The following is a 23206-nucleotide window of genomic DNA, read 5'->3' as shown; positions in this document are numbered from 1 at the left end:
TAACCTGCTTCCTCCCCTCTACCCTCACTGGTGAATTCCCACCATAATGCACCAGATTATCCAGGGAAAGTAGGAAATACCTACATGCATCTCTCTCAAGTCCCTCAGAGCGAAAAAGCCAAGTTGTACATTAAACTGTATGTACTGTAAAAAGGTCTCTAACTTGGTGTCACTTGTGGTTTCACACGATATTTTCGAGGAGGTTAAATTCCAAACAGCTTATAGGGTTCTAGTTCATTTTTCCACAGGCAGAGTAAGTACCGTGTAGACTACGTTGTCATTGTGGCCAGGTTTTCTAGGATTTTCTCACTGCTTTATCACTGTCCTTAAAATTATTTTGCACATTTGTATGAATTTTAAGAAAACCATAAGTAATCAGTGATGTGTTTTACAATATGTTGCATTTCTTAGAATTCACCACGTAGGTGTTCAGAGTTCTCAGGGAAGGCATTATGGGGTGCGGGTGAAGAGGCCAGTTTTGGAGCAAGGATGTCTTGGAGTTTTATGTAGACTGTGCCACGTAGTAGCTTCGTGACCTTAGGTATGTTGCTTATTTACCTGAGCCTGACTTTTCTTCCCTGTAACCTTCTAATGACAGCAGCACACACACACAGGCTGGGTGGGAACATTCACTCATAAAGCACTTAGCACGAGGTCTGATGCATGATCCAGTAGGTGTTAGCTGTTAGCATTGTGGCTTAGTGTCATTATTTCTTTTTCCTTGTGGAATGTTTGCAGGGTGACTGAATGAAGATTTAGCAAAAAAAAACCAAAACACAGTTTTTAGAGCTGTGAATGTGCCCAAGAAGAAAAAACATATTAAACCTTTAGGGCAGTGGTTCTCTAAATGAGATTCCCCATGTCAGCACCATCAGCTTTACCTGGGCACGTGTTAGATATGTAAAATGTTGCCCCGCACCTCCAGACCTACTGACTCAGAAACTCTGGGCTCTAACAAGCCTGACAGATGATTGTGATGTGCTAATGTCAGAACTGCAGCCTTCCGGTGGTGCTTCTTATCCCTGGCTAATATTGGAATCATCTGGGGAGTTTAAAAAATTAGTAATGCCTGGGTTCCACCCCCAGAGATTCCTTTTTAATTATCTAGATGGGATGCTGGCAGTGGTATCTTTGAAAAGCTCTGCAGATGGGATTACTGTAAAGTCAAGCTTGAGGGCACTGCCCGGGCCACATCCTATACCAATGAAACTAGCATTTCTGGAGTGGGACCCAGAAATCAGTATTTTTATAACTCGCCTGGATAATTCCAACGTGCACTCAAGGTTGAAAGTCACTGCCTCAGTGCCTCTAGCAGTCCTGAAATTGTCCCCTTGAGTAGCAGACACTCTGGAAACCCAGGTGGCTGCAGTGTAGACTGATGAATTAGGGTGATGTTAAGCTGAGTATGAGGAACACACCGGGACCTCTCCCCATGCCACCTGTGGCCAGCTCCTGGTAAGAAATGGCCCAAAGATTGCGGATCCTGTGAAGGTCACCACATGATCCCTGTCATGGCCCATCTTCACTATTTCATACTTCTTTTGCTTTCTCTGAGATCCCATTCACTCACTCATTCAGGCATTCAGTCATTAACAGAAAGCATTCTAGAAGTTTTCACAGTGAACAAGACAAAGCCCCATCTTCACAGAGCTGACATTGGATGCTTGAAGATGCTCGATAACGTTTCAGCGTAGTGTCAGAAGCCCATCCAGCTCGAGACGGCAGAAGGACCTGGTTCATAAGCATTTGAATCCCTCACACAGGTGGTGGTTCTAATTGCAGGTGAACCTGGGCCCCCTGCAGACGTGGATGCTTGCCCCCGAATCCCGGGGCTTCCTGGGGTACCAGGCCCAAGAGGACCAGAAGGAACCATGGGGGTCCCCGGAATGAGAGGCCCCCCAGGACCAGGTATGAACCTCACACTGATTGTTTGTTACTGGCAGCATAGGTTGCTGAAATGAAAATCTGCGTGTTTGCTACGAAGCTTTTTGGTATGGAGCCGCAACAACTAGTGGGGATGAAGCAGTGGAAACCTCCTTCCCCTTAAACATCTTCTCTGCATCTGTCCAAAGGTTTAATCATGTAGTAACGGGATCGACACATCCCTTCTGTTGTGATGAGGAACGCCTACTTTAATCTTTTACTTGTGGGCAGCTTTTGGGCATGAGTTTTTTTTTTTTTTTTTTTGGCGATACGCGGGCCTCTCACTGTTGTGGCCTCTCCCGTTGCGGAGCACAGGCTCCGGACGCGCAGGCTCAGCGGCCATGGCTCACGGGCCCAGCCGCTCCGCGGCATGTGGGATCTTCCCGGACCGGGGCACGAACCCGTGTCCCCTGCATCGGCAGGCGGATTCTCAACCACCGCGCCACCAGGGAAGCCCGGGCATGAGGTTTTGAAACCTCTTAGCACCACCGAGTAGATGCTCTGTGAGTAGTCATTATTAGGTGTTGATGTGACCTTGAATTAAAAACAATTGAATTGGGACCCAGTGGAGCAGAACAGCCTACAGGAAGGGAGAAGGAGGTGTATCACTTGGAAGAGGAAAAGGGAAGAGGGGGAGGGTCACGATAAATTATGGCAAAGATCGCGTCGTTCATCTAACGGATCTGAGCATTGCTCAGTCATTGTCAGGGTGGCAGGATTCTTATTTAAGTATTTAAACCAAACCATTCCTTTAAAAGGTGCCCTCCCAATGGTTTATTTTCTCTTCATATATCTCCATCTCACTGGGTAATTTACAAAGAGATGAGAGAGTTTAGGCTGGTCATCTAGAGATAACTTATCTTTTTAGACCAGTGGCAGTGCCTGTGGTTCTAGATACCAAATTCTAGAAACAAATGTGCAAATTAGCCTAAGAGGCATGAAACCATTCCTCTTCCTGGCTTTCCCACTGCCCAGCTGTGGCTCTGGCTCCTTTTAGTTCAGGGCCAAAGAAATTGGAAGTAAAACCGAATCTTGCACCACCTGTTTTTCCTTGTGTTTCCCCAAACTCAAGGAGCTAAGGACCCAAGAGATGTCCCGGTCCGCTGGAGCCTGTGTAGTTCTTGGGTAGCATCCCGAACAGCTCTGGAGCCTTGTTTATGTTAGTGTGGGGTTCTGTTGTTTGTGTTTGCTGCATTGCGTCTGCGTTTGTGCGGTTAGTATGGGGTTCTGTTGTTTGTGTTTGCTGCATTGCATCTGTGTTTGTGCGGTTAGTATGGGGTTCTGTTGTTTGTATTTGCTGCATTGCATCTGCGTTTGTGCAGTCAGTTAATTGAGTGTGGATGGGAGCAACTTCCTTTAATGGCCCACGGGCACTGGGAATTGAGAGTAGTTACTTTTTTATTTTTTTTGGCACTCTTTGCATGAATAAACCCTTAGTCAGTCAATAAACTCATCACTCAACCTTATTTTAAAACCAAGCTGCCTTGTTGTGTATATATCTGCAATATTGAGGGCTGGTCCCATCCCCCCTTTAAAAAATTAACTTTCAAGTAGAAGATGTGGCCTGTAATGGGTTTCTGCAAATTCATTTCAGAGAATACTTCCAGACTCCCTCTACTCTTTTTTTTTAATATTTATTTATTTTTGGCTGTGTTGGGTCTTCGTTGCTGCACGCAGGCTTTCTCTAGTTGCAGAGCGCGGGGGCTACTCTTCATTGTGGTGAGTGGGCTTCACATTGCAGTGGCTCCTCTTGTTGTGGAGCACGGACTCTAGGAGCGCGGGCTTCAGTAGTTGTGGCACGTGGGCTCAGTATTTGTGGCTCGCGGGCTCTAGAGCGCAGGCTCAGTAGTTGTGGCGCACAGGCTTAGTTGCTCTGCGGCATGTGGGATCTTCCCAGGCCAGGGCTCGAACCATGTACCCCTGCACTGGCAGGCGGATTCTTAACCACTGCGCCACCAGGGAAGTACGCCTCTACTCTTTATAAAATGCAGTACTAGGTGTTGTGGGCAATACAGATGTGAATGAGATGTGGGTCTCACAGCCTCATGGTAGACATAGCTGGCAGATCATAAGTAATTCTAAATAATGGGAAATTATAATTCGTGTTTTGAAGGAGTTTCAAGCAAAAGGCATTAGGAAAACGGGATGGGGAGAGGTAATTCCAGCCTGGAGGATTGCGGGACTCTTAAGACCCCAGCAAGAGCTGGCATTTGAGCAGAGCTTGTAAGGAGAGATTGGACTTTGAGGAACCAGAATTGTCCAACAGGGAGATGGCAGGAGCGCAGCTGGGGCAGGTTGGCCTAATAATCCAGAAACTGAGAACCGGCTACATCTTTGCTGCTCAAAGTGTGGTCTGAGGACCAGTGGCAACTGAGGCCACCCCCCAGACCCACCTAATTAGAATCTGCATTTTAACAAGATCCCCGGAATATTTGTATATACATTCAAGTTTGAGAAACCCTAACTATATTATATGAATGCTGTCCTCAAAAGAGTCAGGTAAGGGTGATGCCTTCTTGAGTGACTCAGTCCTAGCTCTAGGTTAAAGTCACCTGGAGGGGCTTGAAAAAATATTGATGTCCAGGGCTCATCCCAGGCCAGCAAAACTCAGAGGGAGACAGGGCCCGAGCATCAGTGTTTTGAGAAAGCTGCCTGGGTGACTGTAGCAGGCAGCCAGGGCTGAGACCCATTGCTTCACCCCAATATCATTAGAGACCAGATAGGTAGTTGGGTTCACCTACTGTGGTGGCTTTGGAAAATAACCGAAGAAAGTGACAAAGAAAAAAATCAAGTGGGCAAATTCTGCACACTTTAACTTAGTAGTTATCTTGGGCACATAAAAGATTCTCTCTGCATAGATTGTGAGCTTCTGAAAGAGGGCTGACTGTCTCTGTGGTCCAGGTGTGATCACCTGTCATCTCGAATTCCTCCTGACTTGGGGTCGGATGGGCTTATCCAGCCGCAGGTGGCCACAGAACGGCCGTCTCTGGCTTCCCGTGCCCTCTCCTTACTGACGTCACTGACCCTGCCTGCTGACAGTGGGGACACCCCGAGGCCACTGTTGTGCCACAGAATGTGATTGTTATGTTAAAAAAAAAAGTGCACAGTCCTTCCTGGCAAGCATCACCCACTTTCCCCAGCCGTCTAACAGTGTGGGCTGCACTGCTCTGTGGTCAAGCTTCCCTGGAGCTCCTTTTGGCCCTGCTGTGTACCCATTCCCAACCCACTGCTTTCTATGGGGCCCCCTCTCCTCTGATACAGCCCCCAACCCAGCTCCTGTTGTAAAGAACCCTCTTTGCCAGCAATGTATTCCCTGGTCCCCTCTCCCTGTCTGCTCCCACTGGCCACCCTAGATGCATTGGCCGTGCTATCCAGTTACTGCAAAGTGACAGGTATATTCTAAGGGTCTAAAGTGGCCCAGCCGTGATGGACTTGCGTCATCTGTCCTTTTCTGAAGGTGATTCTTTCAGCAGGGTGTGTGGGGCTGTAAAGACCACCCCAAGGTTGGTTGTGAAGGATCAGCTGCCCCTGCAAAGTACCACCTTCGCTTAAAATGACATTGTGGTTTTCTTCCTGTCTTCCCTCAAAACCTCTTTCATTGCTAAGCTGATTTTGTATCCAAGGGCTGCCGCTGAAACCTACATAGAGAAAAACGAAGTTCTGGCTGTTTGCTACCCAGTATGAGCGGGTAATGGCCACACTAAGTAAAACTTGAGTCTGTTAAGAGCTCTCGATCACAGAAGGTCTAATGCTTCTCTACTCACACATCTCTTTTTTTTTTTTTTGCGGTACGCGGGCCTCTCACTGCTGTGGCCTCTCCCGCTGTGGAGCACAGGCTCAGGACGTGCAGGCTCAGCGGCCATGGCTTATGGGCCCAGCCGCTCTGCGGCATGTGGGATCTTCCCGGACCGGGGCATGAACCCGCGTCCCCTGCATCGGCAGGCGGACTCTCAACCACTGCACCACCAGGGAAGCCCCACACATCTCTTTGATCTACAACTTTTCCTTCCTGGGTGGCCCTCAAAGGCTGAGACTTCCTGTGATGAACGCAAAAGTGGTTTCCATTCTGGTTTGAACTGTCACTGCCTAATGGACTTCCCAACATCCTGTTGGGAGTGTTTATCTTCTAGTCAACACGTGACTCTCTCAGAGGAGGGACTCCATCCAACATTGCTGGGCTTTTAGACGTAGGTCTGTTCTGTAAAACAAGTTCCAAGTAGAAAGCTCTGGGTACACAACTCGAGTTAACAAAAGCCTTCCTTCCTGACTCTCAGAAATGTCATCTGCTGACAATTTCCCTTTGTCTTCCCCTAAAGGGAGCAAAGCCTCTATTGTAACATCTGGCAGGGAACTCTTTTCCAGACGGGGCGGTGAGCTCGTCACATGTCCATACTTGGGAAGGAATGTCTGCTGCCTTGTCTGTGATACGCCCATTGCTTCACTGTCTCATTAGCCCTGGGCAGCCCTTTCCAGGATCGCACAGTAGCCACGTGTTGGAATCACCTCGTTGGGTGGGAGAGAAAAGAGTGCTCTGAGCTCACCATGCGGCCTTAGGTTCCTTCCGAGATAACGGATATTCTCTTCGAAGCTGGTGGAAAGAGATGCACCAACTCGCGTACCGCAGCGCCATCCAGGAAGAGCCTTCTGCCCAGTTAGGGGAGGGCGTCCCTCCCCTCCATGGGGAGGAGAGGTTTCCTTTCTCACTTACTGAATGGTGACCACAGAAGAACGTAGTCCAGGCACTGCAGGACGTTCCAGGAGAATTTGTTTATGATCCAAGAGGAGACAGAGTGACATCACAGCACCCCGAAAGCCAGGAGCGCCCCCGACGCCCACGCTGAACGTAGTGCGACCAGCGTCGGGTGTCGGAGGGTGGTGGCTGCTGGATGTGGGATGAAAAGAGGAGGTTTGTGGGGGCCACTCTGGCAGGCGATGTTAGGACAAAATGTAAAGGCAGTGACGTTTGGGGGGCGTGCACTTCAGATGGCTTTAAGGGTGCCTGTGTGAGAGCGGAGTCGAGTGAGATGTCTGGTCCCCTGAGTACGGCAGGCCCTATGCCACATCCTCAGGTGGCCCCCGCTGCCTTGAAGAACACGTCCCGGCGTGGAAAAGAGGGGCAGCTACTGAAGTGAGCCCTCTTGGACTTAATGGTTGGTTTTAGGCTAATTTGTGGCAGAGAGAGGGAATGGACAGAGAAGACTGATCGAGAAAGGGAGAGAGGGAGAGAGAATAGAGGTAGAGAACAGAAACCTTGAGGGACTCGTGATTCAGGTAATTAGGGGAAGGGCTGCAAAGTCCCCCGCAGGCAGGGACCAAATCTGCTACCCAGACCAAAGGAGATGGTGGCTAATGAACTTATGTCGTGGGCCAAAAGGAGCCAAACACTTAAAGAACCGCTCGAGTCTCAGTGTGACGGCTGGCCGCCGAGGCTCCAGGGAACACGCCTGAGCCCTGGTCACCAAGCAGGGTCTGGAGATGGATGGTGCAGCCTCTGCCCTCGGCCTGCCAGGCCTGTTTCCTCACTACACATGGTCAGCACCATGGCCTTTCTTAGCCTGCGTCTCCCCACTGGTAGCCTGGCATGTGGGAGCACCTCGTCACGTGGCTCCTGTGAAGACTGAACTGGATAATTCACATAAAGGGGTAGCACCTTGTAACCCTCAACAAAGAACTGTTGTTAAAAATTGCTGCCCTGGGCTTCCCTAGTGGCGCAGTGGTTGGGAGTCCGCCTGCCGATGCAGGGGACATGGGTTCGTGCCCCGGTCCGGGAAGATCCCACATGCTGCGGAGCAGCTGGGCCCGTGAGCCATGGCCACTGAGCCTGCATGTCTGGAGCCTGTGCTCCGCAGCGGGAGAGGCCACAACAGTGAGAGGCCCGCGTACCGCAAAAAAGAAAAAAAAAAATTGCTGCCCTTGCTTTAAATTTAACCTGACTCTCAACTAAATGCTATTAAGTTTTATTCATTCCTCCATTCAGGCTTCCAAAAAATTATTCTTAAGGAAAATATTTAATTACAAAAGCCAGATGTGTTCAATGTTAAAAACAACAACAACAAAAAACAAAAAAAAACCCAACCAGGTCAAATATACAAGACTATGAAGAAAATGTGAAAATGTCTCACTCAACACCTCGCTGCTCTGGCTTCAGATCCTGACTCTGCCCATTAATGATTCATTGGCCTTAATTGATCAAGTTACTTGCTCTCTTAGAGCCTCAATTACCCCCACTGCCAAGTGGAGACAGTATAACCCCAACTTCAGGTAGCTGCAGGGATGAAATGAGCCAGTGCAGCTTGGTCCAAATGGGAGGCCCAGGGCTGACACGAGGAATCCACGCAGTAAATCCTAGCCTAGTGGGTGTCACATTGCTGTCATCACCACCATTGTGAACTTCCCTGCAGGGTGCAAAGGAGAGCCCGGGCTGGATGGCAGGAGAGGCGAGGATGGCCTTCCAGGGTCCCCTGGGCCTCCGGGACACAAAGGTGACATGGGAGAAGCGGGCTGCCCAGGAGTACCAGGTAAGGAGTTTCGGTTTCTCTTCTTTTCCCTGGCACAGTGGATCTAAGACTGTTTACAAGATCCCCTGGCCTCTTAAGCATTTGCCTTAGACATCCACTCACCAGGCTTTAGGGAGACAAAGCAACAGAACAGAACAGGATGTCCTCCACATTTTAACTGATACTCGACCATCATAAAAACAGGTCAAGCCATTATTTTCCCAAAACGCTGTACATTAACCTAAAAGGCTCTGCCATTTCCCCAGGTAAGCCTGGCATTGGCTGTGTGACTGCCACTGAGAGGCTGTGCTGAAGATCTTGGGGACAGCGGGGGTGGTCTCACATCTACAACTGACTGAATCACTTGGCCTCTGGTTTTCTGAGTTCAGTCATCTTAGCATACAGCCATCAATCAACTTATACAGAATACAAGGCTGTTCCTTAAGAGAAATATTTGAGAGTGGGCCTTGGATGAGAGGAGATAAGACTCTACAGAATATAAATTTGAACGATAACACACTAGGCAATATGTTAGGGCCCAAAGGCTCCCAGATACCCTCTCATCTTTGGAGAGTATCTGTCTGGCAGTACCGGGTTACTAATGAGAAGCAGGTGAAGGGGTGGGAGAGGGACTGAGGACGGGGCACTGCAAGAAAATGGAAGCTGCAGTCCAAAAGCAGCAGCTCAGCTTCGGCTCTGTAGAAGTTGTTGCCATGTAGAAATGCGGGCTCGACGTTCCCTACACTCTGCTTTTCTAGCCGGAAATCTTAACTCATCAGATCTTGGTAAGTCAAACAAAACACATGAGCACGATGCAGTCCGCGAGCTACCACTTTGTAACTTCTGGTGTATAGATGAGAAGAGCTGCCAGTCTTCCAGAAACAACGCATTTTTAAAACACCGTTTGATTTCAGAGTCTAACCTCATCTTTTGCTTTTGGCAATTAGAAGTAGCCACGGGCCTTCTTCCATGGGTCAGCCCTTTAGAGATGCCAAAGGAGAGGCTCCTGCCCACATTCTGTACAACCGTTCATTTCCCACCAGCCACTTAAAGAGTTCTAGAATTCGGCCCTCCTTCCGCCTCCCTCCCTTATAAAAGAAGAGCTACAAAGCCAAACATATGGATTCCAAGCCCTTGTCCTTCTTAGAATGGAACTGACGATACGGCAGAACAATGGGACAGGTCTGGGAGGTGTCAGAAAGACTAACTTCGAGATTCGCCTTTTCAGAGAGCAGGTTCCCAGTCTAGTCGGAGGGGTCTGGCAGATCCTACATGGGGTGTGTCATTCCAGCTCTTTTCTTCTCAGCACTTATCACTTATTAAGCATTTCACAATTTACCTTTCGACTGTGCTTACTGTCATTTCTCTTCTTTGAGTAAAACGTAAGCTCTAGGAGGCCAGGGATTTTCATCTGTTTTTATGCTAATGTAAGACAAGCAGCTAGAAGTTGCTTGGAACAGGTCCTTGCTGGATGAGTTGCTGGTGTACATTGCAGTTGTGTGAGGGGGACATTCCTCTCTGCTCCCTGCGTACTTAGCACAGCAGCAGACGGGGTGGTGTTAAGAATGCTTGTTAAACTGAACTCGCTAAATGGCCTTTATTTATTTGTGTTTCTTTATTCCTCCAGGCCCTCCTGGGCCCGTGGGGGATCCTGGGCCCGAAGGGTTCGGCCCTGTATACCCCAGTGGCTTCCTCCTGGTTCTCCACAGTCAGACAGATGGAGAACCCACCTGCCCCGCGGGCATGCCCCGGCTCTGGACCGGGTATAGTCTGTTATACCTGGAAGGACAGGAGAGAGCTCACAATCAAGACCTTGGTACGTAGCTGGCACGCGGTCACCCAGATTCATTGCTTAAGAGCAAAACTTTGGGGTTAGTTTTACGGATTCATCAACATCTTAAACGATCAGTCATCTATGGGATTTTTTTTCTTTTTCAACTACCATGCTAATTCTCAACTAATTCTGTTAAACCTATGATCCTGAGAGGTGCCAAAGCAGCTCATTCTGGCTATAGTTGTTATTATCTGACTACTTATTATTAGTTAAAAAAAATAATTCTTAAGGGTAACTCTGATATAAAGTGCAATTTTTATTTCTCAGTGTAAATGATTTGATCAGGATATGGTTGGTTCCTGAGTTTAGATGTAAAATGGTACCCTGGTGGTTATATGGTGTGGCATTAGCCAGCATCAACTCCTCAACCTACGCCAATTTTTAAAATTGAAATACATTTGACATATAACATGATGTAAGTTTAAGGTGTACAAAAGTGTTGATCCGATATATCATAAGATGATTCCACTGTATCGATAGTTGCCACCTCCCTCGTATCACATAACTATCACTTCTTTTTTGTGGTGGGAATAATTAAGATTTAATCCTTAGTAAATTGATGATTAGGATACAACATTGTTGTCTATGTTCATTCCACTGTGCATTAGATCATTAGGACTTGTTTATCTACTGTTTGCAAATTTGTACCTTAAGCAACATCAGAACTTTATTCAGGGAGTTATCCTTGGCACTATCTGTCAGTTTTCAATAGTGGATTTGTGAGCCGCAGGAACTGATTTTTAAGCCGAGGGTTGAGTCCCCCCGCCCCCTGGGTGCTGGCACTCGTGGTCTCCCCGAGATAGTGGTGGCTGGAGTGGTGGGTGCAGGAGGGCTGTGCCCACAGGGACAGCTGGTGTTAAGGTGAGTCTCGTCACGGCTCTCATTGGGCTGTGACACCCCCCCCCCCAAGTCCATAAGGGTGGTGAAAGGGTGCAGGCCTAGAGGGGCAGCTACTTACATGTGTACCATGGGTCACCTCCCCTGCCCTGGTCTAACCAGAGCCACCATGGCCTCGCTCTGCAGAGCTTTGGGAATAAAATCCAAACTCCTTAACAAGGTGGACAGAGCCCGCATCCTCTGGTCTGATTTACCTTGGGATGCCCTTGAGACAGACCCAGACCTGCTCTCCCCACCTTCCCCCCAGTGAATTTCTTTGAGTTCTTTGAGCTCCATGCCCCCTTACTACCCCTGGCCCTCTTTACTGCTGTATAAATAGGCCTTTCCTTTGAATGGTCACCACCATCTCCAGACCCGGCCAGATCTTTTTCATAATTCAGGTCCCAGCGTAGAGTCACTTTTTCCAGCCATCCTTCTTGTAAGCCCCAGTGCCTCCACTTCTCAGGGCTTGTGCTGCTGTGTTCCCAGGGCCCGTCTGCCCCTCCCGTTCCCCCATCAGGCCGGGCTAGGAGCTTCTTGAAGCTCTCGGGGAAGAGCTGTGCTCACCTCTCCCTCCAGCACCCGGCCTACTGCTTGGCTCCCGAGACAGTGACAAGTGGCCGAGGGAATGCGGGCTGGCCCCTGAGACCGCGGAGGCGGCCCAAGTGGTCAGGGGCACACCGTGCTCTCGCCGCCATAGCAGCAGGCTTTGGCCAGAGCCTCCCGATGCCAGACCGTGTGCGCGCAGATGGGCCGTGTCGGGGAGGCCGCTTCTGCACCCCGCACCCCATGCTGCTGCCTTCCCTCCCAAGGCCTGGCGGGCTCCTGCCTCCCCATGTTCAGCACGCTGCCCTTCGCCCACTGCAACATCCACCAAGTGTGCCAGTACGCCCGGAGGAACGACAGGTCCTATTGGCTGGCGAGCGCCGCGCCGTTGCCTATGACGCCGCTCTCGGAGGAGGAGATCCGCCCGTACATCAGCCGCTGCGCCGTGTGCGAGGCCCCCGCGCAAGCCGTGGCCGTGCACAGCCAGGACCAGTCTGTCCCGCCGTGTCCGCGGGCCTGGAGGAGCCTCTGGATTGGGTACTCTTTCCTGATGGTGAGCCCCTGCGCGCCCGCCGTCCCTAAGCCCCCTTCCGTCCGGACTGGACCGAAATTCTGAGGGTCCTGTGCAGACCGGACGGCAGTAGGACATGGGGTCACGAAGGCCACCACAGACTATAGCCTGTGGAGATGCAGGGCCACTCTTTTTTCTTATTGTCCATGTTTTTTTTTTTTTTAAACTTTGGTAGAATTTGGAAGATGGGTTGGCATCAGCCCTCAGCGAAAGTGGTTTATTGTTGCACGCACACCCCTCACGTCTCCCGCGCCTCCTTTCCTCAGCAGATTGTAGTTTCTCCCTCCTGGGATGATTTTCAGGGAAAATGTAAATCAGGCCCAGACCTCGGCGTGTCACTGGATGGGTAGGGGGTTGTCTGCAGATGTCTGAGCCCTAATTCTCTCTTGTTGTCCGGGTAGCACACAGGCGCTGGGGACCAAGGAGGCGGCCAGGCCCTCATGTCACCCGGCAGCTGCCTGGAGGATTTCAGAGCTGCACCGTTCCTTGAATGCCAAGGACGTCAGGGAACTTGCCACTTTTTTGCAAATGAGTATAGCTTCTGGCTGACAACTGTGAGACCTGACTTGCAGTTTTCCTCAGCACCCTCACCGGACACCTTGAAAGAAAGCCAAGCCCAGCGCCAGAAAATTAGCAGGTGCCAGGTCTGTGTGAAGCATAGCTAGAGAACCCGCCGCTTGTCATCAGGTCACCAAGAGAAGTTTGCTAGGAGGCGAAGGCATCCTAGGCTGTGCTAAGAGATTCAGTGGTGCTCATCTTGGACTCCTGGTTTAGCTGTTCCTTCTGTTTCGATGTGGTTGTTCCCACAGTACTGTAATCCCTTTCTCCGTTTGGGACAGATTAAGCAAACGCTACACGTATGGATTTGTTTGGACCTACCAACCTACATGAAACCCGGATATTCTTAGCTGGCTTTATTTAAAAGTATGCTAATTCAGGGGAAGGCAAATAGATGATACAAATTACATTACTGAAAACGTCATTCATTGGTTAATAGCAACTCAAACAATTGAAGTCAATTACTCTGTAATACAGTGGGCTTCTGGATGGATTTTACAGGAAAAAATAAATAGGCCAACAAATGAAACTAGAAAGTAGAGATTTCCTACGTTTCAAAATGATTTCCTCTGTAATCTGTTTTTCCATGCACTTTAATTGTAAAACTATGACCCACGGAGATTAAACAAAAATCCACACAGCCAGCCTGAAGAGTTCATTTCAAAGCAGAATGAATCATTATGCCAGGAAGGACCACGGTCGCTGTATTCCAGAGATGCGACATTAGCATAAAACACATCACAGATGAACATAAAACATTATGTTCTCTTCTGCATTTTTCAGAGAACAGAAATGCCTGCTTTGGTAACCCTTTGGAAAAGTAGCAATTATGGAAAAATATACGTCCAGTGAGGGATTAAGAGTCGAAAAGCTATTAATGAATATTAAGGCAGCGATTCACAAGAATTGACTCCCCACTGCCGTCAACTTCCAAACAGACTGCTTTTGCCCAGTCGGGGTCTGGCTTGTCTTCCAGTGTGCGTGCTAATGGGACTGGAGCCACATGGGGCCATGTTCACATAAAGCATCCTGTTCCCCTCCCTGGGGGCGCCTGCAGAGCTGCCTCACAGAGAGGGCCTGCAACGGACACTTTCCCTCCATCCACATAATGGCATCTCATACGGGGAAGTGACAGAGCTATCATTATGCACTTGGGAGAAAATTAAGGGCCGACTTAATTAAACTTAGGTAAGAAGATTCATTTAAGTCATCATCACCCCATGCCCCCAAAAGACCTAGCACTCTTTTAAATGAAACAAAGATAACCTACAACTTGAATTTTATGTTCCTGTTATTGGTTTTTACAGGAGCATCCTGCTTTTCTAATCTTAAAAACATTCTTATATTTTATATCAGTCAGTACTAGAGCAAAGCAGCAGTTTGATATTTGGCATTAATATCTTCTGTAAAAGCTTAGAAGATATGTCACTTTATAGTGAGTAATTTTCTGTATAGCAAAGGATAGGTTTTCTATTTTGCTGGGAATTCAGTGGTCTAATGCTAAAAGTTAGAAGGCTTATTGGAAAAGATTTCTAGGAAACTTGCCTTCCTTATTTAAATAAATGTTATTCTAGAGAAAACTAAAGAAATTTCTCACGAGAAAGTGACATTCATTTCAGTGCTTATTTTCAATGCACTTAATAATTAAGAAAAACTCAATTAAAACTTTGTTTATAAGAAATGCTTTCCTTGGCAAACATTGATTGGGAGTGTGCACTTACATGCAGAATATATTTCAAATGAATTTTGCTCTGGGGTGTCCCCCGGATGGGGGGACAATTTATTTTAAGGCTACTTCCTGGTAAGAAGAAAAAATATACATTTTAAGAGGAAATATTGTCTTGATGTACCAGAACATTTCCTAGTTCATTTGACCCATTTATTAATTTTTTGAAACTCTCCTATGGCATGCTAAATATTTGGTATTGAACCCAGTTTCAACCTTGTTTATAATTACAATTTTGTTGCCACAAGTTTTATCATATATTATCAAAATTCAAGCCTTCTAAAATTTCATCATGTTCATTCATGAAATTGGTCCGAGAACACTTTCTGGGAAGAGGTAAGGGTGATCGATGGGCCATAGGAAACATATCTTGCTTGCTATTTTAAACACCTTAACTTTGGTATTAGAATTATCTTAATAAGCTGGTCAAATAAATTTTGAAATAACAGCCCGAATTAAGTGGGCACGTTCCTGCACAGTGAGTCCTCCACAGTGAGTCAGCCCCCTCCTGAAAAATAGCTTACTTTTCCATAAACTGAAATTTCAGAAATAAGATTTGAGAGATGTGACAATGAGAGAAGACTCTTCATGGAAATGTGATACCACTTAACTCACGCTGTAATCTGTGTTCCCTCATGATCGTCAAAGCGTTCTACTATAAACTCACCTCTACAGAGTTTGTGTACCTGTTATTGGTGCTTGGGAAAAGAGGGACAGAATGGTCCACTAAAACTGGATTTTATCAAGGATTTTATCTTGAGCCTCTTAGAGATGATAATAAAGGAAATCATTCTGTTTTCCAGGAAATTACATTAGATTTGTGCTTCTGTCGGCTCACCAGACTAAAATGATAATAGTTACTTTTATTTGGTGTGGCTGCAAGAATAGTGGAAAGATGTGCCTTTAGAGTTGGTTGAATCCAAGCTTCAGTCCAGCTCTGTCACTCTCCAGAGGTGTTACCCTGGGTGAGTTACACCAACTCCCTGAGCCTCATTTTCCACATTTACAAAGTGGGACGTAACACCTACTCTTGCATTGAAAATTAAGTTAGATTCTATGTCCAGCAGATAGCAGACCTTGTATATTTATCATGGTCACATCTTCTATTTAAAACAAGCTGTTTAATATGAAAAATGTTTCTTGGGATTCTTTACATAGTAGAATTAACATAAGGATTCTCACAGGGCATATAAATTACTGATTAGAATTATTTATACCTGGCCAATTCTTAATGTCTTTGGGAATGCTATTTTATTTCAATTCTCAAAGTTATTGTACCACACACACAAAACTCACAATTTCCTGCAGGGTCAGTATCAGGAAGTTCTGCAGGGAACAAAACAATTGACATTAAAAGTCAGTACTCTGCAATTGTCACTGTTATTATCTGCCAGAGACTCTGCATAATGCATTTTCGACCACCAAGGCTGGCTGCCACATCTGTGTGAAATGCTTGAATTTTATGGTGCTTAAATATTTAATGATTCATAGGAAAAAATGTGAAATGTGTCTGATAAGTTGCATCCCTTTCTCTAACCTAGGGTTGTAAAGTTAAAGACTTTCAACATGTAAACTTTGCAAGATGCCTGACCTGCTATTGACATTGACATCTTGTATTACAATTTGTAATATCACTTATTACGTATAAAAATTCTGCAATGACCTCCAAAAACAACTGTGTTTTATCTGGTGCATTAATTTTCTTTCAAGCCAAAGTGAGTTTACTACTTAACCTACCTTGTAATACAGCCTACCTTGGGTCTGGCTCAGTAGGGAAAACAGGAAAGGTTACATGTGGTAGAGGTGCGATCTGCAGATGGGAAGAGCATGTGAGCAGAGTGTGGAGAGTGACCCCCTTGGCTTGGGAAAGCGTGGGATTCTGAAGCTCCTGGAAGCACTGTCCTGTACACAGTGATGGGCTGGGGTAGACATGAAATCAGGCCTCAGGGCCCGGGCCGTCCTGCAGCAGCCTCTGCTGAGTTGCATGCACCCTCCAGCATGGGGCAGAGACCCCGCGGGTCTCAGCTGTCCCATTAGTTGAACCACCTGTTTCACAAGGTTGCTGTAAGGGTCAAGAGTAAGAGATATGATTACAAAGAGATATAAAACGTTAGGTACTGTTACTGATGACCAGAGTAACTGGCAGTTAGGGGTTTGTGATGATTATATTTTTATAGCCCACGCACTGCTGAGCACAGGGGTGGCTGCAGTGCCGATATTCACAGGTAATATTCACCTGTTTCATGAAGTAACTCTTTTTAAGTAGGAGGGAACTTGAGTGGTATTTGGTCCAACTTCTCAACAGAAAAATAATGCTGTTTAATTAACATTTCTTGAGCACCTACTATGTGACAGAAACTGTATGAACCCTGTTATAGGTGCTCCCCTCAACCTCTCAACTATCCTATTTTACAGACGAGGAAACTGAGGTTTGGAGAGAATGAATAACTCGCTCAGGGTCACACAGTCAGCACCCAGTAGAACTTGAACCCTGGTCCATCAGTCGCTAAAGATTGTATTTTACCCGCACCATCACCTCCCATACTATTGATTTCATTACATAATTCTCTTCCCAAGCAGCAATATGTATTACCTCCAAATTCAATGATTTCTACTAGCAATGTTTCAGTTTTCCTTGATAAAGTATAAATCGTATGTTCCAATCTGTCAGTTCATCTGAAGATCTAAACAAGATGTCAAGATCACTCTCTCCTTGCCCCTAAAGAAGAAGAAAAAAAAAAAAAGGGTTAGCACAGACACATCAAACACACCTGCAAAAGTACAGTGGCCAGATTTGGCGGTACCCATAGGGGCTCCCTGGTGATACTCTTTGAATGTCCTGGAATCTTGAGTTTTGTGCAGTAGGTCGCAGCATTCGTGACGTGGGGCATGCCTCAGACTGACACAGGGAGGATGGAGACCTCTCCCCACCATCTGGTGAGCATGCTGTCTTATGAAGTGTTGGGAAAGGCCTGGATTTTTCTGTTTCTATGGACAAAAGCTTTCTTTCAAGTGATTCTTTCCTGTGATTCAAGAAAACACACACACACACACACCCTCAACAGTATCAAGCAGCCACGGGCACCTCTTCATGTGTGCCACTGGCGATGGTATAAATGAGCTTCTGTTTCAATCCACAAACGTTTATTGGTTTTGACATTCCAGACAAAGCATTGTTTCAGGTACTGTGAAGAGATACACAGTAACACATGCAGGGTTCCTGCCCTTGTGAAGTTTACAATCTAGAGAGAAAGACAGTCCTCTCACTGAAGGATAACTAGCAATTAATTCTAAGTGGTCTGTGGTAACTGTGATGAACACCCTATAAGAGCAGATCATTCTGGGTTGTGGTGTCTGATGGCAGGACGGGGAGAATCTGGATGGGCAGAGGGAGAGGAAAAGGTTGCTTCAGTTAAGTCACAGGGTCAGGAAAGCTCGCAGCTTGGACGGCGAGACCAGTTAGCAGCACAGACTCTGTTATGGATACGGGGGGATGAGGCTGAAGGGCTGGCTGGAGCCCCATGGTTGAGGCAAATGGGTTTGACCTTTATCCTTTGGCAACAGAGAGACAATAGAAGGTACTGAGATGGTGAGTGGCATCGCAAAAGTAGGTTTTGGAAGATAACTGGCAGCGCTGTGTAGAACTGAGTGAAGAGGTATTTTAAGTATTGAGCAATGTACTGAGAGATTTTAAGGTCCTTCTAAGCAGGGAGTCTGTGACTCTAAAATGAAAGACTAGGGGCAAAAAAAAGGAAATGACTGCAATAATCCATGGGAAGGGAAAGGAAGAGATGACAGGTTTGTTTTGTTTTGTTTTAATGACTATTTGACTCTCCCAAGATGAACTAGGACTTGGGAAGTCGGTGGCAAGTTGGCCACACCCTCTGTTTTACTGTCCTTGTTTGGTGGTGGGTCTCAGCCCTTTAACTTACTCCCCAAGCGGCGGAATGTGTGACCAATATGTAGACTGGCCCCGATTCTACAAAAACCAGCCATTTACTGTCTGGGCCTCAAAAACAGACAGCTTAAAAGCACAGAGGAGCCTTGAACAATCATGTACAACTTTGGAATCACCGGCACTAAATACTTCCAAGGTCGCAAAGAGGAAGCAATTTAACTGCTCCCTCATCTTGAGAACCAAGGAAAGATTCTGAATTAAGAGGTCTCATAAGTTGACTAACCACAACCAAAGTGTGGGGATGTTTAACAATCAGGAAATTACTATTAAAGCAAAGAAACCAAATTTAAAACCAGCTCTAAATGCTTATTTCCTATTAGAGACAGTCGAATGCACTGGCTTTTGTCTTTCTCAATCCAATTCCAGTTTTTTGGCATAACTTTGGAGATTCCTTCTTGTAGGAAAAAAAATAAGACGGATGTTGAAAATAATAAGCACTGGTTACAAGTAAGCCTATTAACTGAACAAAGTAATTATAGTAGTTTCCAAAACACCTTTACTGTTGTGCTAAGATAACCGGTTTATATTTGTAACTAAAGTGACCTTTCCCACATCTGTAAAGTTTAGTGATGTTCCACTCCATAAATAAAGACGGCGTGCATATTACAGGTACACATCTGAAATTCAGTTCTGGTGTCTTTATATCTGACAAGTGAATCAGAGCAAGGAGCTACTATTATTGGACTCAACAGCAGTAAAAATATATATATATATATACGTCCATATATAGTGGTTGGACTTTTAATGCATTGAAAAAAACACTTTGGGGAAGCTAACGTTTAATAAGCCCCTACTGGGAGCCAGGCGCCAGCCTTTGGGTGGCAGGGTTGAGGCGGAAGTGTAGAGTTAACAAGACACAGGCCTCATCCCAGAGCCATTCATAACCCGCGCTCCCATGCAGAAGGCACGTCTTTCTACAGTTGTGCACAAAAAGTCGTAGGGCAAGATATAAGCGTTATAACAGAATTGCCTGTACAATGTGCTGTGAGAAGATGGCATGTTAAGAATGAGCTTACTCCGGGGCTCCCTGGTGGCGCAGTGGTTGAGAGTCCGCCTGCCGATGCAGGGGACGCGGCTTCGTGCCCCGGTCCAGGAAGATCCCACATGCCACGGAGCGGCTGGGCCCATGAGCCATGGCCGCTGAGCCTGCGCGTCCGGAGGCTGTGCTCCTCAACGGGAGAGGCCACAACAGTGAGAGGCCCGCGTACCTCAAAAAAAAAAAAAAGAATGAGCTTACTCCCAACAGAGGCATGGGAAACAAATTCGAAGAGTTTGGGAGAAAAGACATTTAGCTTGAACATTTAAATTTTAAAATGTTTGAAGCTACGAGACTCAGAGATACAATTCATACTCTAAACATGCTGTACGTAGCTTTATATCAATCAAAAATTAACCCAAGGAGCTCAGGTAACACGTGCCAGCTGGCAGGTCAAGGTGCTCCCAGGTCCCACGTGGTGATTTTCTTAGCTCATGTACATGCAAGTGGCAAAGCCTCTCCCAGGTCAATTCAGATTAGGAACCGGATACAAAACTGCATAGTTGGTATGCTCCAAATCTGTCAAATGTATACAAAGACTGAGAAAGCAATATCCCCAAAATGTTAACCCTGGGTACCTCTGAGTGGTGGGGATACCGGTGATTTTTTAAATCGCACATGTATTTTTTTGTATTTCTGTTTATATTGTAAATTTTATCAACGGATCCACAATACTTATTATAGAGTCCATTTTCCTGATTATATATTTCTTGATTTATTATTATATAAATCAGTTTTCCTACCGCAAAAGTAGTACACGTAACATACGTATACACACATTTTTAAAAGACAGCAATACAAAATCGTAAAAAACAGAAAGCAAACTCCTATGCACTCCACCTTCCAAAATAACCTATGTTAACATGTGGGTACATTTCCTGCCAGATGTTCGCTTTATACATATACAAGGTATATATATTACTTTCATAATCAGAAAACTATATAAATGCCAGATAAAGCAAAACAGGAAGATCCTTTTCTGCTTCTAACTCCCTTTAAACGTAAATATCTCAGTGAAATAAGACATCAGTGATATGTGACTTTTTCCTTTTATTCATGAAACACAAGCACCAGGAAACACCTTAAGTGACTTGCAGTCTGTGGGTTTGGGGAGTGTCTTGGATGGGTGAGTAGGACAAGCGGCTGTTAACAGTGGTCAATTAAAAGGCACTTTTATGAGAAAAAAGTACGTCGTCACGAGGGATTTCTCAGTGACCAACCCACTGGTCACTACTCTGGCTGCTTTGCTGGTTAGTTCAATACAAGTTGCATCTCCGGGATGGTACATCGCCACTGGAGAGGCTGCTGGGAGCCCAACTGTGGATGCCGCCTGCTGTGTCATGGAGTGTGTAAGTGGTTTCCCATCTGAGGTCTTACTTAAGCTTTTCCAGTTACACATCCCGTGAAGGCAGAGTGATAGCATAGCAAAGCAGGTTCACTGCAACCACCATCCAGATATGGGGGGCCCAAGGAGCCAAGGCGCTTGGGCAAGGGAGACCGGAACGACAGCCTGCGATGGTAGCCACGTCCTGTTCCTGGAAAGTCACCATGGCAACATGCCAGGAGGATGAGGGATGGCTCCCTGCTTCCTTCCAAGTCGAGCACTGAGCAGAATGAGGGCCTGATCTTCTGGGCTGGTGAACACAAACCTCTTGGCGAAGGTCACGGTCTTCAAAGACAAAACAAGGCTGAGTCAGCAGTGAGAGAAATGAGTGTGGAAACTGGACCCTAGGTGGAGACGCTGACTTCCTGTCTGCAAGAAGACAAGGCCAGGAGGTGGGCCACTCCCAGAGGGCTGTGAGCTGCATCCAACAAGCCTGGTCTCAAGATGTCAATCTGCTTGCAAATTAGACTCACAGAGGCCATAGGACGAAGGGCCACGGCAGATGTGAGCAATTGGGACGGTCATAGTGCCCTCTGCTTTTGTTCAAAACTAAGTGGGGGCTTGGGGGCAATGGTAACACAGCTGGATCACATTTGTTCACATGGCTGGGTCACCTCACTGGCCGTCGAATCTGTGAAGCCGCTTTCTCCTCATTTCTTCTTCTGGTGTGAGATGGAACCGATAGGCCGGGGGGCTATTTCTGCGATTTCCTGTAGAGAGAAAGCACAAGGGAGAATCAAGCGCTGCCCATCCACTGTCCTGACATTTACAGGGCACCGCATCCTAGGATTCCCAAGGGGGAAAACAAGATGGCTTGGGTGTCATCTTTATATTAGCATGAAACAGAAATGTAACAAACATATTTCAGAGGTCAATACTACATTTCAACAAAAAGTAAACATTTTTAGCGAGGTCCAGTCCATGAAACTAATTTGACTCATTTTGAAACTTCTTGACAATCCTCCCATTTCTATGTTCTTTTCCATCATGTTCCACAATTTGCATCATTTAATTTCCAAAATGTCTCAAGGGCTTACTTTATTTCTTTTAATGCCCAGAAATAACTGTCACTGTCTGTAACATCCTCACCCAGTGTGCTCGTAGGGTTCTCCTATTGGGCCCTTTTCCTCCCTCTAACCTGCTGCCTCCTGTACTTCCCCAGCTGGTGGGAATCACGCCTGCCTGAAACTCACAAGCCCCCACAGGGCATCATGGCCCATAGAGCAGGGGCTGTGTTACCATAATGACCAATATCTGGGCAGGCAGACAAAAATGCAGGCATAATATTTGAAGATCATGTGGGCCATGGAAATCATCACTGAAAAGGGTTTCTCGGGGCTACAAACAGAACATATAATTTGCAGTGATATAAGCATTTCAATCACTGCATTAAAAAAACACTCTTCCAGGCACTGTAGGGGGATAATAAAGGAATAACAATAGACAGTCCTTGACCTCAAGGACCCAGAAACCTAAATCTAATGAAAGAGCTTCAATATCCTCCATGAGGCAGCCATGCAGGGCGTCACTGATGGATACATGCAAACAGTAGGTTCACGTCTAAGCATGCGGACCAGAAAGATTGCACCTTTCCCCTTCTGAGCCTCTGCTAACCTTGTAAACTCACTCTGAGAGGCCCACTCCCATCACCTCCCTCCGTCGAAAGTCCTACTCGTTTTCCAACGCCCCATCCAAATCGCACTGCCCTCTGGCCACCCCCAATGGAAGAGCTCTCTCCCAATTCAAGTTCCTCAGCTTCCAGCACCTTCCTCTCAGTGGTCCGCATACAACAGTCACCACATCCCACAAGACAGGGCAGCCACTATGCATACCGCTGCTCTCTCCTACTGGAATCACAAGCTCTCAAATGGCAGGGAACATTTCTGATGCTTCTCTCTGCTCCCCAGTGCCCGGTACAGCCCCGCACACACAGAAGCTGTTCAAGAAAAATAAGGGCCTGACTCAGCGGCACATGCCTATGACTTCCAAAGGTATATGTTACGGCCAGACTACCACATTCAACGTTGCCCTCTGAGGTTCTGACACAACTGACTCTGGAAGCCCTGGCCTAGCTGGGAAGGGTGGATGGGCAAGAGGGTCAGAGCCAGGAGGGAAAACAAGTGAACAGTTGACCCCACCCGCTCTCGCTCCAAGCGTGGTACCTTGTCGGAGACGCTGACAGGTAATATATTGACATGGTGGTTGTTAAGACAATGATGAAAAGATGTTAGAGAAAGTGTGAAACTAAGAGTCAGTTTGCTAAGCCACCACTAGAATTTCAGTTGTCAGACAATGAG

General features: G+C 46.7%; 2 protein-coding genes across 2 annotated transcripts in view; one reads left to right on the top strand and one right to left on the bottom strand.

The window, feature by feature from the left end:
* The window catches only part of COL4A4 (collagen type IV alpha 4 chain), a 138670-nt gene extending 121996 nt beyond the window's left edge, over positions 1 to 16674 (top strand). The window contains exons 42-46 of the mRNA XM_079925439.1: positions 1783 to 1908; positions 8325 to 8441; positions 10048 to 10236; positions 11943 to 12229; positions 12649 to 16674. Of these exons, the coding sequence (XP_079781565.1) occupies positions 1783 to 1908; positions 8325 to 8441; positions 10048 to 10236; positions 11943 to 12229; positions 12649 to 12912 (983 nt within the window). The 3' untranslated portion in view covers positions 12913 to 16674. The remainder of the gene's footprint in view (positions 1 to 1782; positions 1909 to 8324; positions 8442 to 10047; positions 10237 to 11942; positions 12230 to 12648) is intronic.
* A 3316-nt stretch (positions 16675 to 19990) lies between these two features.
* The window catches only part of RHBDD1 (rhomboid domain containing 1), a 117977-nt gene continuing 114761 nt past the window's right edge, over positions 19991 to 23206 (bottom strand). The window contains exon 7 of the mRNA XM_079925325.1: positions 19991 to 21619. Within this exon, the coding sequence (XP_079781451.1) occupies positions 21525 to 21619 (95 nt within the window). The 3' untranslated portion in view covers positions 19991 to 21524. The remainder of the gene's footprint in view (positions 21620 to 23206) is intronic.

Source organism: Stenella coeruleoalba (genome assembly GCF_951394435.1).
Source record: "Stenella coeruleoalba genome assembly, chromosome: 6".
Taxonomy (NCBI): domain Eukaryota; kingdom Metazoa; phylum Chordata; class Mammalia; order Artiodactyla; family Delphinidae; genus Stenella; species Stenella coeruleoalba.
Note: the sequence above shows the minus strand (reverse complement) of the source record. Positions and strands in the feature narration are given on the sequence as shown.